Raw genomic sequence first — 18,951 nt, 5'->3', positions numbered from 1 at the left:
CGGAATTGAAACGATTAGTTCTCTTACGTTCACCTGCTAGGTCATGTTGCTGACTACGAAATGTTCGTTTTTTTTATTTTTATCTTCTGCTTATTGTGCTTTTTCGTATCACAAAAACGTAGCTTATAATTGGTTAAGTGGGTTGAGGTTACAGTGGCTATGGCAGAATTTTTTCATGTTTTTAATGGGCTACCGTATGGAATATACATAAAAATAAGATACAACAAAAAGCCTGCATTACATAGCGATAACTCACTGTCTGAACAGTTGAATGATCCGATGGTGTCAAAACAAGTCAGATTTGCCGGACATGGATTATTTGCACATTCGTTTATATTTTCACAAGTCTAGTAATTAAAAAAAGGCAATGTTATTAGTAAACCGCTGGATAAAGCTTTTTTCTTCTTTCAGGCCTACGCTCAGTAATTAAAGATTTAAAATATGTCGATGAGAAGACAAAAAAACTAATTTCCCTGACCACCTTCACGCACATCATTAAGTGTCTTGCCAAACGACACATACTTTACGATGAATTTCAAACTGTCAAGAGTCGCAGTACAAGATTGATACTACCAATCCTCATTTCATTGAGTAGTAAACACACAAGTGTGTACTTACCTCTTTTATTGCATGTTTCGCAAATCCTGTTCTAAAAACAAAAGAAAGTCTTTTGAAAGCTTCAGCGCAACATTACACAGCCCGCGAAAATTAGCACTTGCTTTAATTGAACCACATCAAAACGTGCGCCCAGCTATTCACAAGTTTTTACGATTCATCACTTTTTCATTTCGATATTACCGCCAAGGACTGAAACAATGAAATATAAGTTAAGATGGCTTGTATACCGGTTGCACATGTCTGGTCTAATCTATGGAAAATAAAAAAGTAGCCTAACTGCTATTTGAGCAAACACAATCCGTCTTTTTTGCAATGATTTACCGTTTGCATACGTATACTAGCACGTCAATAAATGAGGAAAAACTTTACTAACAAACCCATCTCCCTGTACGTCCCCGGAAATTGGTGACACTACAAACTGAGCCGATAGACTACCAACTCACATTTCAGATAAATACAGTAGCCTACTTACCTGAAAACATACAGTACTTTGTACGAACAGGCAGATCACAATCTTGTGTGAACGCGCCCCGTTAAGTTTCATACAAATAGTTATTTCTTTGAAGTATCAACAGCCAACTGTTATGACACACAAAAATAAACATAGGCTAGCTCACAAAGCTTGTCCTATTAAATCATAAAAAAAGTAGATTTTTCTAAGGAAGCAGTTACAAGTGCCGGCAATCGCAACATGCGGGTTTTATTTGTTTCTATTGTTAAGTTCTCTATATTTCTGTTTCAAATGGCAAATAGACTTACTTGCATTCACAAACAAATGAACCGTTCGTGTTCAGGCAGTCCTCAGATTCGTCCATGCAATTATGTAGGTTCGTGTCGCATTCATCGATTTCCATGCACGGGGTTTGTGGGGGATCACTTGCAGGCCTACAAAGTACATAGATAATAAATTTAGGGCGAGATTTGTCTCTGCGAAAGCAACGTTCAGCTGATGAAATGTTCAAATTGATTGCATGAAATCACTGAGTCCAACGTAGTCGTTTAAGTGAGATGCTTATTTTGGGCAACATATACATTTAGTGAAAGCAAGCATGATTTGATGGGAATGGTGAGTATCAAACAACTAGATGTTCGATAGAAAGACTGGATTATAAATAACGTAAAAACAAATTTGGTTTTTATGTGGTGGGCAAAGATCTTATATTAGCACAATCAAGAAACATAACAAATTGAAGATAATTTGCAACAGACTAGTGCTTGAAGAAAATATAACCAGGAAAAAAACTTAACTCAAGTCACAATGTCTAAGTCGAATAATCGAAGAAGTAGCAGAGAAATGTAAAACTAACTAATAATATTACAGACAAAACCACCAGAACAATATCGTAAACTGTTATACAGCAAAATGCCAGGCCACAAAAATAAGCTTAATTAATTTGGCTTTTCAGCTGTGCGGTTGCATCAAGTTTATTTGATGGTCGTATGATACTTTTATTAATACTTTTGTATAATGTTCTAGAGTACAGTAGATCAAAGCGTTCAAGGCGAGTCAAATTTGTTGAAAAAATCTGTGTTCACCTTTCATATCCAGTTTTGCAGTCACAGTTATAAGTTCCATATACATTCTCACATGATGTGGAGATGGGATCACATTCATTTAGATCATCTTCAGCACACTCATTTATGTCCTCACAGCTGTTGTCACCAGACGTTGTGCCCTCGATACAGTTGCAACTAACAATAACAAAAGTGTTTCAATTGATCCTGGTTATATGATAAAATTTCTTTTTTCATGGTCTGTGTAAAATTTATGAATGTGATTTGAAGATGTTGCAAAGACAACAAGTGTACTCAATTATCAATATTAAGTCTTATTTTATGGTGCGTCGTTTTAAAGTAAGTGGAACCAAAGCTTGAGAAAGTGTTATTGTTAATTGTGAAGAATGTGAGCTGTCAGTTACATAGTAAACTTTATTGTTTTGTCACAATAAACTTTACTGCTACCAGCTTATGGTTTTATTTAACTGGTTTTTATTTATGTGGATGTTAAAAATAAACCTAAACATGTTAAATCAGGTTATGTTACCTTGCTTTGTGTGCTTTTGGTACAAGATCAACTCTCTAGCAAAGCTCTATCAAATTGAAAACGACGAAAAAATTCCATTGAAAGAGAAACTAATTCCTTACTCAAAACTTCCAATCGTGTTGTTGCATTCCGAACCAGTGAAACATGGTGATGATTCCATGCATTCGTTTATGTCGTCACAAAGGCTGTCGTCCGCGGCGTTCGCACGAAATCCGTCGCTACAAAAGCACTGGAAAGCGTTGAAGCGCGGTGTGCAACCTTGGCTGCAGTTTGCTACTGTCTGGCACAAGTCTATTGTGACACATTCTCTCCCATCACCTGAAATTATGTTGTGCTTGTATGTTTTTACATGCTATGATGGAATCAAACAGCTGGCTTTTAGGCCTTTTTTTACCGTAAATGCACGGGATGTAAAAAGGACAGTATAAGTTTCAAAATTAAATAAACGCATTGGTTAAATATAACGCAATGTTAAAATATAAACGCATATAAATTAAATAAACGCATTGGTAAGTCAGACTTAGATGAAAAATAATAAAATTTCGGTGAAAAAAAATTGTGTTGCTTGTTTATTTATGACTTGTAATGAAATTTTCATTGTTATGAAAAAGTTAGCTTGGCCAGTTTAGCATTTCATCTCTATTTGAAAAAAATATTCCATGAAAACGAGTAAAGCTGTAATTGCAGAAATTAAATTTAAAAGGTTCAAAAACTAAAGTGCTTTTACTTTTTGTGATAATAAGCAACTGCAACTAACATTCTCATAATAATTATTAATTAAATTCAATCAAGGCGCCACAGATATAAAAATACTATTTCGACCAAGTAAACATTTTGCCTTTTTGCAGTCCTTTTGAGTTATCAACAGGCCTACATGATATTAGTATACCTGATGTTCCTGCTGGACATTCGCCACAGGTCTCACCAGCCTCTGGAGCAACTGCGTCTGTACAAGTGACGTTAGGATAGCAAGGACCCGACTCACATCCATCTCTGTCCAATTCACATTCGTCGCCAATCCACGCGTCCGTACAATTGCAAGAAACAATCTGAAAATATTCATCTTAATCGCTTCGAAAATAGTTCAGGTTAGACACCAAGTTGAAATTTACTAAGGCCAAGGTATTCAAATTGTTTTGCTCTATTCTACTTTAACTAACAAGCTACAAATCAGACTTGTTCAAAGTTAAAATTGTCATCGTATGAGCTTCTAGGGCCAAGGGCGTATCCATTGACCACCCCAGATTCACGATATTTTTAGACTACACTGGAAGGGAATAGAGCGCAGCCAGTCTTTGGTTTCATCATCTGAGAAATGCAGACTTTCCATTTTGTTAGGTTGGTTGAAAATGTGGCAGTTGTTGATGATGTGGTCTGCTGTCTGTTCCTCGGCATCACATTCACAAGAAGAGAAAGGCCATTCCTCATTGGTGCATGGTTGAGCAGAAAAGCCCGAAGCCAGTACAAATAAGTTTTGTTCAAAGTTAGAATTATTTATGCCAAGAGAAAATAACACTGTAATAATAATGTAATCAAACACTTGTGTCTTTTCTGCAGCATCAACTTGGATCTATTAATCTTGCAAAGATTTTAAAAGGTAATACTAAAATATCTCTGTAGATATTTTGCAACAAAATAGCCCTGACAAGCTTTATCATTGTGTGTAGTGTGCAAATGTGACATTTTTAATAATTCGTTTAATGCAGTCAACCTCGCTTTAATCGAACCACGTCGGGATCAAACCAAATGGATCCAATTAAATCCGAATAAACAAATTTTACTATTTTTGTGTGTTACAACGTCTTTCTTTTGTAGCCACTCCTCTATTTACTTTAGTGCCGCCTGAACTCCTGTCTCGTGCTCCCCTTTGTTGCTTTCCGTACAAGATAAAATAAAAACAATTAAACTGACTCGATTAACAATAAAGAACAAACGCTGCAAAGAACCGGTAGTCATTAAAAAAATGCCTTAAGGGACAACTGCATCGCGTTATTCCAGCCAGCAAATCAGTACTTTTTACTTGCTTCAACGTTGCAGATGTGTATGCTAGAATAGGACTGGCTGGAGCAGAACTGATTTGTTGGCTGGAATAAGTTGTTTTAGAACCGACTCTACACAAACATACAAATACCTGTTGTTACGGATCCCCTTCAAATCTGAGCGTTCTTGCAACTGTTAAATTCTTTATCGATTGTCGATCAATTAATCTCGTGACGTCATCTCGCGATCGCTTTGGAACTGTCTTTTAGATACTGACATCGCTAGAGTCAGGACGTGTTTTGCTGTCTCTTAATTACTAGACAGTGGTTGTTTCAATAATTGGTAATCCTTTCATCAACCTCATCACTCGAATTAAGTTGGTCATTGTTATTCCTTTAAGTGTTTATATCATAGGCTTGAGCCACAATTATACTGTGTTACCCATTTGGTGATTTAACTGAGTGTGGTATTTGAGACAGTGTGGGTGTCAAGTCAGGAGTAATTAAGTGCAGGTTGACGACTGATCTACCAGACTATCCACTAAAATTAAGTAGGCGAGCAGCGGCGGTAATACCTGTGGTAGTCTTGTTTAGATCTTTGTTTTGTAAAATAATTTTGAAGCGTTGTGTAGCAATACAGTATCAAGTCAAACATGTTTTAATAATAATGTTAGTTTTTATATAGCGCTGTATCCATCGCAGAATGCGTTGCTTCTCAGCGCTTTACAATGCAGACAGTGTCAATGCAGCCGTATAGAGGCGCAACTGAGTACATTATTACCCGAATCCATTCCACTGCTCAGTGCCAAGGAGGAATTAGATTCAGTACCATTTAAAAGTCTTTGGTATTACCCGTCAAGGTATCGAACCCATGCCTACCGATTCAGAGGCGGGCGCACTAACCACTAAGCCACCGAGACATTCCTTCCTAACAAGTAAACCATTTTAACCCATACGTCATTTCCTAAAGATTTTGTATTTTTTCATCTAAGCTGCTCTGAATAAAAAAGGGATCAGAAAATAAAACTTTTCACATTTGCCCTTTGACCGAGAGAGACAAACAGACAGGAGAGAGACGAAGAGACACGAGAGAGAATAAAAATTGGAACGCATACAATTTGGATGAGTGTTTAAATATAATTTGTAACCTCTTATTGTTTCGTTATTCTATATATAATGTTTAAATTCATTTTTGTTATAGACCTACAATATTATACGAACACCTTCTGATAACTATAATTATAATTCGAGTAATAATTGTGTGGAGATAATTTAATGGAGTTGGATAGTCAAATTAGTTAGAATGTCCATTAGGCAGGTAGAATTTCATTAGACAGCCAATTAACATTTAAAATCTCAATAAAACCATCCTTGCACATAAAATATATATTATCACAATTGCAAACCAAGTTTCACAAAAATAAATATTATTTGTGTAATAAAATGTGTTAAACTCGTTGAAGCTGCTTTATTTGTATGTCTAAATAAATAGATAGATGTTTACTGTGGAAGAAATACAATAAATGAGAACACAATGCACAGTAAAAACTGTTGAAAAGATCACAATTAAAAAAGAAAATGGTGAAAGCATTACAACAGCGGGAGTCTGCGAAGTGACCATTCAAGGTCCTTAAGTCAAGCAGCCACCCCTAAACTCATCAATGATAATTATAATTGGCTAATTGAGACAAACAAATAAAAATAAATAAATAATAGTGAAGCTGTCCAAGATGATAAGAAACTAAAAATTTAGGTAGGCCAACGTAGCCTTTGTTACAATTACAAGTTTGATTAGTAACTTAGCATTTGCCTAATATGTGTCAATAATTTTCATTTTGTGTATTCTTTTAAAAGTTGTGAAGGAGGATTTGCGAATTTCAACTGGTATAATTATTATTTTAAATTTTGTGCCAGAGTATTTTATAGAGCGTTGTAGTTTAGTAGTTGTGTACCGATAATAATAGTAATCTGGGTTGGTCGAGTTAAATATAATGTTTAGCTAACAAAATTGTTTTATTTTACTTTCAAATTAATGGATACTTTTGGGCTTGTTTTAACCTGTAAATGGATTGGGCTACTTTTGAGTTGCAAATTCAGCTGAAAACATAAAAAAAAATATCTGGTAGCCTTGCCACTAATTGTTTTACGAGAATGTAGCACGATGCCCAACATCAACTCCTGACATGTAATTTCGCAAAACACATGTACAAAAGTGAAAATGTCAACCAAAAATCCTATTTTTGGTGAAAGGGTGGTCCGTTTAAGCTTGGTAGTGGTTCTATTCTTTGAGAACAATTGTACAGAAAAATCAATTAGATCTGGGACCAGGGCAAAAGTGTCCGAATAAGCGGGTGCGCTGATTAAGCTGGGTTGACCTTTTTATTAAAAGTTGTCATTTGTTTTCTTCGGATGCATTTGGTTATTTACCTGATGAGAGAAGAGTCTTGACAAAAACTTGAATTTATTTTGTGCATTACTTTTTTTGTGTTTTGTGTGAAAATTATTGTTAAATCTGAATTATTTGTTATGTAGCCTATGTTATCATTTTGTGAGGCAAAATATTTTTGTTCAGTTCTAAAAATAGTATTTAAAAACTCTAAAAAGTAAATAAAGTGTTGCCTCTCGGCAGTCTATAACACTGTACACCATTGATAAATGAGTACAAAACAGAGCCTGAACAGTCTAAAAAGCCGCACAACTTAACTTAATCATTTCAACCTTTTAAAAATAAAATATTGTTTCACATTCTGTCTATTAACCCGGTTTCCTGATTTAGTAACTCAGTTTTCGTGCAACAAAAAATAGCCAAAAAATCCGGCTTTCGGGTTTGGGTAAACCCGGGTTGGAAACTTTATTATAAACTAAGACATCTTGTGCCTTAGTTTATAATAGAGAAGCTAGCAGCTCTGCAAATTATATACTTCACCTTATTTCAAATCTACAATATTCTATTCCTAACTGGGGTAGATCCTCCACAAAGTCAGTTGCTTTAATTCGAACAAGGCAAAATACTTTTATTTGACCCTGGTTATTTCCTCCTGTAACAACCTCAACTCTTTATGTAAAACTCTTTATACTATATTATTTCTTATAACTACCAAAGTTTTTATGTAGTAAGTTTTATGTTTTTACACCGAACGATATATTTATTCCTGAATGCATTGTTTTTAAAATCTGCTCACAAAATGTTGCCTGATGAATTCTTAAAATAGTTAAAAAACTATTCATAATCACAATACTCCACAAATTAGACAGCAATGTTATCAACCGAATTGCAAATCCAACATAGACAAGAAAAAATTGAATACCTAGCTCAAAAACTCTGGAGAACCATCCTCACAGGCCTTAGAAACAATACCATGAGATGTTTCAAAGCAAACCACCTTCTCAAACTGTACAACAATAGTTAAGAAAATTTAACTTTCTTATCTCGTTTACTTTAACCTTGCTGCCTATCGCTGCATGTTGTTGCTTCTAGCTTTGTTTATTTTTGTTTTCTCGTTGTTGCTGCCTTTTCATTTGTATTTTTGTTTCTTTCCTTAGTCGTTTGAGGGTGGCTGCTGACTTCGTTGGTCTCTGTGGTCTTTCGCTGTGACCCATGAATTACCAGCATTATATTCAAAGTATTTATTTAAATGCTTGTGTAACTTGACTGATGTATATATATACTTAGTAAAACAAACAAAAAATTATTTGAATCTGGATTATAATTGTGAGGTCAGTGAAACTTTAACTTCTTCTAAATGTTTGTTGCTTTTTATATTTAATCAAATGTAAAATCCAATGGTAGTATTTGGTTTTATATTGTTGTAATAAAGCAACCCAAATATCTCTACTAAATCTCTAAGTAAGAGCATATCGATATTTATTTAACAGTGTATAAACATAGCATAGCAAATAAGAATTTTTTTAAAATTGCGTTTTTATTATTTCCAGTTAGGAATGAAATAATTATTTCATGAAATAATGAAATAATCTTATTATTTCATTCCTTAACAAATTGTTAATATTATTATTCCTATAAACTAGAAATAATATTAGTTTTGCGTATCATACCTGAAATTCATCATCGCCTGTCGTAAGTTCATCATAAAGACAAAGCCCATCATTTAGGCACGGGCAGAACAGAACAAGAACAATTAAGGTTTGCTCGGAAAGCTCATCAGAAGCTGAGACGATTAATTGGGCGCCTGCTCTTTCTACTGCTGTGTTTGCTATCCACGTGATCAAACCAGTTTCTAAAATGTCATGAAATATAAAGCTTTGGTAGAAAGTTTGTCTTGTTGAACCGTACGAATAACGAAATCAAATCTAACATATTTCAAAATTGTTACTAAAATAAACTGAAATATGTCAAATCTGATTACCTTACTCGACTTCGTATGCCTATGGTCAATTGGTCATTAATTAGGCTATGTGCCAGAATAAATTAATGTAAATCATACAACAATCGCTCAGTGCACAGTAAAAAGAAAAGCAGAGCAAACTAGATCTTCTTTAGAACCAGAGATTGCCTTGCCAATGAAGCTTTCGATGAGCAATGAAGCACAAGGATCTGATGGAATTCCCTCAAAATTTATAACGCAGTCACGGCGTGCAAAGACTAACATTTGTATTATTTTTCAACAAAGTAGGCTAAATCAATCAGCCATTGCAACAATGCGCGACATAGAAAACGCTGGAAACATTTACCAGCTGAGTATATAGTTCACCAAAGGCTGCATCGGGAATGAGGCAAGCATGCATGCCAAGATGACATTGAACATACAGTATATCAAAATTTTGAATAGAAGATTTAATAAATGATGAAACAAGTAAATCAAGCATCATTCCATAAAAACATATTTCAAAATGGTGAACTCACCTGAGATCATGACAGGAACAGTATTGTTATCTGCTAAACCAAAAGTGATGTTATCACCATCTGCGTCCGTGGCTTCAAGTTGCAACTGAGCGTTCTCCAATAATTTAATTCGAAAGAATCCATCAACAAAATCGAGTGAATTTGTAATATTCAGGTCTGGTGGAGTATTTTCTGGGAGGAAAAGGTGATATTTATAAAATTTCCATTCTTTACGTGCCTTTAAAAAATAGTTCACATATCGCTTACTTTTTAAAATAAGGAATGTTATAACAAAAACAAATTTGCATATACATTTAAATGTGTCGAGTTTCTTTTGGAAAAGTAAAAAAAAAGATTTAAAGTCATGAAATGTTCACACTCTTTGGAGCTACATGTTTTTGAAAAGTTGGTGAAGTGTATTATTTTCACAAATCTACATTATGCAGTCATACGTGAAAGTATACAAACACTCTCTGTAATGTGACCACAAGTATCGGGTTTCAACAACTCCTTTGCCCTAATCCGGTTGAACAAGGGAAAGGTTGTAAAATCTAATAGTATAAAATACATCTTTAATTCTTAATTTAAGGGATAATTTGTGGAAACTTTTATTTTCAGCATGAGACAGCTTCTTTGAGGACTTAATCGTGGCAGATTTTCATAGGCGCTTTGTGGAGGCTTTGAATTAATAACGCAGGCCCGTCCTCTTGTTAAAGTGTTGTTCAACACACTAGGTGCCGCTGAATGGAGAACTGTTATTAATGAAATGTGTTGCTGAAACGCACACGCTAAGAATCGAACTACCGTTGCTGGTTCAGGCGGTTTCACGAGCTCAATGTTGATTGCTTTACCAACTGAGCTATCGGGGCAAAAAAAGCATCGGAAATATGATTAATAAATTTGAAGCTATAAAAGTAGCCTACAATTATTTATCAAAGTGAAAGTGCCAAATAATTATCAAAGATTAAAATGGAATGAATGTCATTAAATTGGCTAATATTTGTAAAATGAGCGTTCTTCCTGGCTATCAGCACAAGGCTGGACACTCACTAGCACAGTGATCAATTGCGATTCCATAACCATAACGGTGTAGCTTCCACACTAGCTATTTAGACCATCCAATCAGCCTAATGTGCGAAACACGTTGTATATCGCTGTCAATTCTTGCTACAATCGACTGCCGAGAAATCTGTTGCAGAAAATTGTTATAAATATTTACCGTTGAGCGCAGTCGCCTCTCTTGCTTCCATGTCTGTTTGCAATGTATCCTGACCAAGATCTGTTCGATTTGTGGCTAACGTATCGTACAAACAAGGTTTTGAAAGTGTGCCATTGGGTGTACACCCTGCTAGAATGTCATCGAAAAACTCAGTTCCACGATGTTTTGCCACCAGGTCTTCTAAGAACGGCGGGTCTGGAGGGTTTAATGGATTGTACGAGGCGTACGTGTCACTTCCTCCTGTGTACGTGAAAAGGCTATCTTGTTCACTCACTCTCCCTATTCACGAAAAACAAAATAACACAATCAACAAATGTTTGGAGCATTTATTTTAAAGTCACACTTTATCTACTTGATATCGTAAATCCTTTTCACATGAACCAGGGATATCTATAACTAAGGAATTGGAAACTCTTTTCAGTGCTATACATTAGTAGGGTCAACATATTACTATGACTACAGAAGAATTATTAAAATAAAACACTGTTTGTATCAACTAAAGGATGTATAAAATTCAATTTTGCAATAACAATAAAAATTGTACACTTACATCAAAACTTATTTGATGTATAAAGGTTTAAAACCACCAACTCAAAAAATCAAAAACTAAATGAATGCAAAAAATCGAAAAATTTCCTTTGTTCTTCAGCATTTTGCGTATTGCAAACTGGATCAGAAGTTAATGTGGAGTGTTCAACAATCAGTGAAATGTGTTGTCGTAAGTTTTTATGATAAACTTATTCACAGACCAACCCAGCACAAAATAAATACGTTTAAGATTTCATAAGAACTAAAACTAATACTCAGTTTTGAAATTATTTAGCACAAACCCAGAAAACATTGGCCAAAAACACAAAAAAATTAAAAACCACGGCGTGAGAAAGTCGTTTGGCGTTTTTCGAGGCTAAAGATTTTGAAGATACACTTATTTGTTCGAATTGGCTCCAGATTTTGAAATACAGCGAAATTATTGTTTTTGCCGGTTGGAGTACCCTCAGACGTGTCGTTAAATAGCCTATATAGGTAGGACAAAGCAATTCCAGGCATTTTTGCGTTGTATAAACGTTGTATGAACGGCTACTTGGAACCAAACAAACAGCTATTTAATGTTTACTGGTCTAGTAACATTCAAAATACTATATGAAGTATATCTGAGGATTCAAGACGAACAATATAGAACGTGCGTTTATATGCTTGTTGACTTACACAACAGTCTAGCAATATAATAGCGTTTGATGTTCGTATGTTTCTTAACACTTTGCTCCTCAAAGGGAGGCCAGATTTGGCCCCCCCCTCATATTTCCTTTGATTGCTTGAAGCACAGTAACGCCATGCACTTGCTTTTTCTTGACTTTTCCTAAAATCGCCAGGCGGATCTGATGATATTAAATTTGATGCTAAAAGTTGTGTAGTTTTCTTGTAAATTCAAGATTTTGGTGAATTTTTGCTATTTCTAGCTAACTTCCAGCAAAGCGTGAAATGGATTACATTGCGATTACAAGCCATAAGCTCATAATTGCTTCGTGCATCGATATGCGCGAGCAGAGAGAAACGTCCTCTTGTTTTCCTTTGTTTGGTTTGACCTCAATAATACAAAGCGCGTTATTTCTTATGCCACAAAAGAAAAGCCAGTGATCACAAAGCTGTTAATTAGAAACAATAATAGCAAACGTTTTTTTGCGTTATCAGCTCTACGAACAATAGCAATCCATGATCAAAATAGTAGGCAATGTAGGCCACAAACTATTCAAAACAGATGTTTCAAGCAGATAATATTCATTGACGAATAAAAAACGTTGCAATAAGAAATCTTCCCTTGGATAAAGACACGAAAAACCTGGTTTCGAAATAAACGTTCTATGGAAATGCTCTCATTGGCAAAATTTGCAATTGAGGAAATGTATCACTGCAAATGCTTTTGGGAGAAGCCGGAGAAATAGCGTTTTCGCAAACAGTAATTGTAAGATATACTCAAAATTATGAGATAGGCTCCATTTAGGCTACACGTAGCAGCTAACTCGATGGCTACATGTCCCTTCCCTGCTTTATGTTGCCTACTTGTTCTTATGTCTTGCATTTTTGTTTCACAGTGCACTGTGTGTTGTTCCAAAGAGCGCAAAATAAACATGATAATGCCTTGTCTTACATTACAAAATATACATTACAAAATATTTTGTAATGTAGACGAGGCATAAAGCTAGGCGTCACATAAGACAAACAACGAATCAGCTTTCTTGATCATTGATTCAACATCTGAATACGTTACGCCAATGTATAAGAGGCCGGCTATTGTGAAAACCCGTCATTTATAAACGATCCGATTATACCAAAAGTGAGACAAACTAGTGGATCAAAGAATGAATAAATAATGCTGAGAAAACTAAATCTAAGTGACGAACAATACCGATGTCTTCATTTATCTTGGAAAAATGCTGCCTAAACTTATCAACAAAAAATACAGTAAATAACGGCAAGGACCCGAAAGCAGAATTTGCTCGACTTTGGCATGAATTTAGTCAGACATCTAATAATTCCACACATACAATAACGGGCTCTCAACGGCTGTAAGATACATAATCAACCTGGTTCTGGGCGGTTTGTGTAACAGTTTAGGGGAAGACACTACTTGAAGTGATGCACCACACAAAAGATTTTCAATGAAGACTGAGTCTAAAAACAGATGTGGATTGTGCTGCACAACGACTTCAAGTTTAGGACAGAAAAAGCACAAAAATATCACGATAAAAATAAAGACCTTGTGGGAAATTTTCGAGAATCATAACACGATGCCAATACCATAAACGCGTAGTTTGCATGCTGCTCTAAGCTGGCCGGTGACTACAAAGGTAGACAATACAGGCAGTTTATAATTCGATAACAGCGTAATAAACATTATAAATACATAGACCGACAATTTCTTTTACAAACGTTTTACGTCTAATAATAAATTTTCCCCAACAATTTTTGTGAAGCGCTTGCAAACCACGGTTTTGTAAAATAATTCATTATTATTATTTTTTACTTCTCGAACGTTGTAAAACGTCATCAGCAAAATCACTATAAAACATTTCATTACTTCAATGTAGTAGGCCTATGAATTTTTTATAGAATTGTAGCCACGTTGTTTCAACAGAGAAGCTATTTTTGGGAAATATAAAGTTATAGAAAATAATTTGCAATCATGCAAATGTTTGGAAAGAATCTAGGAAGTCTTCTCACAATCTGGCACAAAATGATTATGTTTATTGTATCTCTGCAATATTTTTTACGACAAACTTTGAAGCTTCGTTATAATCATTTTTATCTTTGAAGTCAAAAGTGAATTTTTTTTGGCCAGAAACATATTCGCTGCCTTGCTGATGTTGTCGGCTTTACGCGTATTTTTTGTGCTTCAAACAATAAGGACCCAGTCAGCAATCCAGTCCTTTTACATTGATTCAATATTTGTAAACGTTAAATTTATGTAGATTTGCTGACTGTGGGTTATTTCACATTTCTTTTGTTTACGCATGATCCTCAATTCGCTGTTGCATTGTTTCGACGCTGGCGGACTAAAAATGTATTTTCAAATTGATTGACAGAATCTTCAATAAAAAGTGAGCTTCGAACTTAGCTTTGTTGATGTAAATGCTGTATTTTTTGTGGATGTAATTTATGAGTCATGTTTGTAAACAACCGTAAGCGAAATGACTTATGATGCAGCCTGCATGATATTTGTGATGCGACTTGACACAAATCCACAATTTCAAAAGCACCTAATTTGAACTTAGAAATTTCAGATAAGGTCAACAACTTGTTCAATTGTCTTCTCTCTACTAAAAATATTCATACCACAAACTCAATTGTAGACCTAAAATACACAAACGAAGATGTAAACAGCTATTCAAGCAGGCTAAGGTGTTACTTATGAGAAGTTTTGTTCCCTAAAACTAGAAGCTAGCCATGAGTTTTGGAAAGCATTAGTTTAGGACAAAAATGTAAAAGAACAAACGCAGTTTTTTTTTTTCAAATTCGTGTAACAATATTACTCTGATTGTAACTATTTTAGAATCAATGAGTAGCCTACAATAAGATTTGCTTGCAAGGCGTAAATCTTTATCAATGCAATGATTCGGCACACCGCACACACACTTCGTGCGGTTGATCGAGCTCTTTGTTATTCAGAACTTTGCATGAAATCGGATTAGCATGGTAATTAAGCAGCGGCAAGATAAATCAAAATTGTCGTTTTTGGGTACCTTTGCAAAAAATGAAATATCAAGTTTAACATATAAAATTTTGAAATAAAGATTTTTCAAACTTATAGACAAATGATTTTTTTTCATACCAGTGCAACTTCTGTTGAAATAGCACCAGCGGATAAGACGTAACAACTGATTGAATTTGATCCAAAAACGGCCCCCCCTTGAGCAGTTAACTTCCAAAAAAAGGTTGAAAAGCAAAGGGTTAAACCATTAATATTACACTATACATGATCAATAGCAAGTTCTATATAGCAATGTGACTTACAAGAAAGTCCAAAAGGATACAGTTTTCTTTCGGAGAAGGCTTCACTTAAAATATCCGTGTTCTCAGTAACCAAAAGGCTTTGGTAATCCAAGACAGTTCCATTTCGAAGTTCAAAGTCATCTTCCTTATCCTCAGTCCAGTGCCCTACAATTGTAGCCTAATTTACAAAATCACTATGATCGTCACAAAATAAATTTGAATTGAAACAAAGAAGTTGGTCATAATTTCGAAACTGTTAAGTCAAAGGTGACACTTATTTCTGTTTGTTGGGTTACATTAGAATATAAAAATTGTTTTACCAACCTAGCAACCCTTTACTGACGTTTAGAAGAACATCGTCGTTCGCGACAACTGCTATTGTCAGTATAGAATTTTTGGCTGACACCGATAAAGTCTGTTCACTGGGAAATGTTGCTTTGTAACTTTCGCCATCTCTTACTAAGCTGATACCATTCACAGGTGGATCCCCTAAATAACAAGAAATGAATTGCACATGCCAGCTTTATTGGTACAGTATTTGCAGCTAAGTCTCACGTAAAGGTGAACGGTGTCTTACCAAAGGTGTGAACATACATTTCCTTCAGAAAAAACTATCCTGCAACTCACATTCGGTAAACTGACGATAACATTTGTTCTGTTTGACAAATATTTTTTCCACAATTTTTAAAAGAATTAAAACAAGTAACAACTTCTGTTGTCAAATCAGTGTGCAATTTAAAATGTTTTATTGAACTTACATACAATGAAGAAAGCCATCATTGTATTACAAATACAATGAATTAGGAACATGAAAATATATTTTTAAAAGTATCAAAACATTTGTATGATTTGCAATTTTCTACTTTGTTGTTCACTACTACGTGTAAACAATTTAAGAGAGATCATAGATAAGACTAGGAAAAAATCCAAAAACGGTTGCATACATTAAAAAGCTATGGCGCAAAATAAGTAGGACACGTTCTTAGTTTTATCTAGGTTTATGCCCGGTAAATGATTGAGATTTGGGTTAGAAAGACAACAAGAAAGCCAATCTTTGTGTCTCTTTTCAAGTAGTTAAATGTTTTGTCAAGACCCAACACGTGCTTTTTAGCGTTGTACGAAGGTTTTTTCTACTCAGTTTTCCAGCCGATAAAAACAAATGTGTGTCCATGTTTACATGTCCATGTTTACATAAACCAATGTAATTGATTTATGTAAACATTTTCTTTACGTTTTCGAATGTAGGATAAACATTTTTCAAACTCCTACCTTTTTGTATCAAATTGTCGTAAAAACAAAGGCGCAGGTCGAATACCTCCACACTTTAGAACAAGGGTCTCAAACCTAAATTGCTTTGAGGGCCAAACACTAACTTGTAAATTCACTCCACGGCCGTAATACACAATAAGAAGTCAATAAACAAAATAACACAGTTAAAACGCAATAAAAAAGGTAGTCAGAACAAACCAAGAACATTAAGATGGCAAGAAAAAGTAGTAAGCACAAGGAGATGAAAAAAACACAGAAAACTCAAATAACGCAAACGAAAAAAACCCATAAAAGAACGCAAACATAATGATGAACCTAGAGAGTAAAAATCTTGCAATCAGCATTCAAAAGGGCGGAAGCCTTGAACAACTGACTTCAGCAAATATCAAGGTTACTATCGCGATTAAGACACAATAAGTAAATAGGCAATGTAAATGTAATGTAACAATATGGGTTTTTCGCATGCAATAAAATGGCGGACAGTAGTGCTAAAAAGTGGTGTAAAGTTTAATGGGCATTTTCAGATTTTTCGATGAACTTTTGAGTGCATTTTATCTTTCTAAATCTATACAAAAAGTACGTACTGTAATTGGTAATTATTTCAAAGTTTAAAAATGCATTGCGGGCCGCGTGTGTGAGACCTTTGCTTTAGAACAGCTGATGAAAATAGCTTGTTAACTGCTCGCTCACGTAGACTGCATTCTCAGTCATCAAGAAAAAAAAAAAAAAAATGAAGGAGCTAAAAAATCAACGTTACGTTTAAGCAGAAAAATGGTATATCCAACAGCATCTATCTTACCATCTGTCATTGCTTCCTGTGGACTGCCGTCGTTTGTAACAATTACGCTACTTCCTGTTGAATCAGTTTCATTGAGTTTGAATTCGACCTTGAAATATAAGCAAACATTGTATAGAGACTTTACTTTTCACAAAGTATTTTTGCGCAATGTTTTTCATCTTTTCTGCTTTCATGTGCAGTTTGTGCACAACACCAACCGCTACTTGTATAAGAACAATTCACGCTTACAAAAAGTGAAGTGTAATTTATTAGGTTGATTGTTTGTTACCTGCTACGGAACAGGTAAATGATCCTATCATTAGCGATTACATCTTTAACAAACCGTCTGGCAGTGTACCTGAGGAAATAAGACCAAAAGTGACCTTTTCCCGGTAGTTTATCGGTGCATTTCAGGAAAACATCCTCAATTTTAAGGATAAATTCTCGGCCTCAAGTTTCAACTCAAGACGATTATACGTAGCAAACTAATCCCCATGCATGAAACAGTAACAGAATTTGTAACTTGTAGGTGAATGAACACAAAGAAGAGAATTTGACCACAAATGTCTCTCAAGTGCATCTTTTCCTCAGATAAATTTTTCACGTTACCGTTTTCATTGCACAAAGTAAGCCTAAAGTAGTTCTTGTCAGCTTCGATCAAGACAAGGTCAATATTATAGTTTTCAGATAAGTTAAAGTGGATTAATTTTGGTTTTAAAACTTATTAAGCCAGTTAAAGTTTAAAAAGCCACCCAAGATTTTGGCATAAAATGATCCACCAGTACCCGGTAATGAAAATTAACTAAAATGCATTTGCTTGCTGAATAAACGCACCATTGTTGCAGAATGTACTGTAGATCAGTGATTCTCAACCTTTTTTGGCCCATGGACCATATTAAAAAAAAATATCCGATGGACTACTTTGCTATGTTGACGCTTCATGAACGCCACTAGACGAAACTGTATTGCACAATGCACATACGTCAGAAAACTCAAAGGCAGGTTCAATCTTAGTCCTTAATAAAAAATACGTAATTAACTAATTAAGCAAACCCTCTTAATTTGCACACTCAATCTTGACTACTTGAATACACATAATTATATTTTCAAATTTTATTCTAACAAAACATCATGCGCATATTGTTTCAATGGAATGGTAGGCCTAATGTCATGGTAATGTCCAGTCTTGCCTTCTTAGCAACAGGAGCTTCTAACATTTTGTTAATTTGAAAGCACTGCAGAATACAGTACATAATTTAGCGTCTGAAAAAAATATAACATGTGACATTCACAAAATAATACAATTAGGCTAACATTCAGTGAAGCAGCGAATAGCTCTACTCTCTCTGAAGAAACTTTGTACCATAAAGAAGCGCAATCTTCGTGCACCCACAACAATTACAGCAACATTGATTTATTGATTAGGCCTGCCAGCACTTCACTTATGTCTTGACTCTTGAACAGTTCAATAGCCTACTCGTCTAGTGAAATAAGTTCAAAAACTGCTGAGCTATGCCTATCTAGCACTTCCAGAAAAATCGATTAAAAATCACGAAGTAAACATTATTACGTCACGCTGACATACAATCATACATGCTACATGATTTTCTTACACCTGTATGCAGTCTTTACATAATTTACTGTAGTAAATGATGCAATTTTGAAGAACGTTTTAGTGGTCCACCTGGACCACGTTGAGAATCACTGCTGTAG

At 34.9% G+C, this 18,951-nt stretch overlaps 1 protein-coding gene across 1 annotated transcript in view; it reads right to left on the bottom strand.

Moving 5' to 3' along the window:
- LOC145769262 (uncharacterized) overlaps positions 1-17,310 on the bottom strand; it is a 34,024-nt gene extending 16,714 nt beyond the window's left edge. The window contains exons 1-12 of the mRNA XM_082580843.1: positions 17,260-17,310; positions 15,516-15,680; positions 15,213-15,356; positions 10,704-10,982; positions 9,506-9,676; positions 8,698-8,879; positions 3,552-3,711; positions 2,764-2,980; positions 2,155-2,310; positions 1,378-1,503; positions 619-649; positions 257-347 (exon numbers count right to left, since the gene is read on the bottom strand). Coding sequence (XP_082436969.1) covers positions 257-347; positions 619-649; positions 1,378-1,503; positions 2,155-2,310; positions 2,764-2,980; positions 3,552-3,711; positions 8,698-8,879; positions 9,506-9,676; positions 10,704-10,982; positions 15,213-15,356; positions 15,516-15,680; positions 17,260-17,269 — 1,732 coding nt within the window. The 5' untranslated portion in view covers positions 17,270-17,310. The remainder of the gene's footprint in view (positions 1-256; positions 348-618; positions 650-1,377; positions 1,504-2,154; positions 2,311-2,763; positions 2,981-3,551; positions 3,712-8,697; positions 8,880-9,505; positions 9,677-10,703; positions 10,983-15,212; positions 15,357-15,515; positions 15,681-17,259) is intronic.
- Between the last annotated feature and the right edge of the window lie 1,641 nt (positions 17,311-18,951).

The sequence above is a fragment of the Aplidium turbinatum genome, chromosome 4 (genome assembly GCF_918807975.1).
Source record: "Aplidium turbinatum chromosome 4, kaAplTurb1.1, whole genome shotgun sequence".
Taxonomy (NCBI): domain Eukaryota; kingdom Metazoa; phylum Chordata; class Ascidiacea; order Aplousobranchia; family Polyclinidae; genus Aplidium; species Aplidium turbinatum.
Note: the sequence above shows the minus strand (reverse complement) of the source record. Positions and strands in the feature narration are given on the sequence as shown.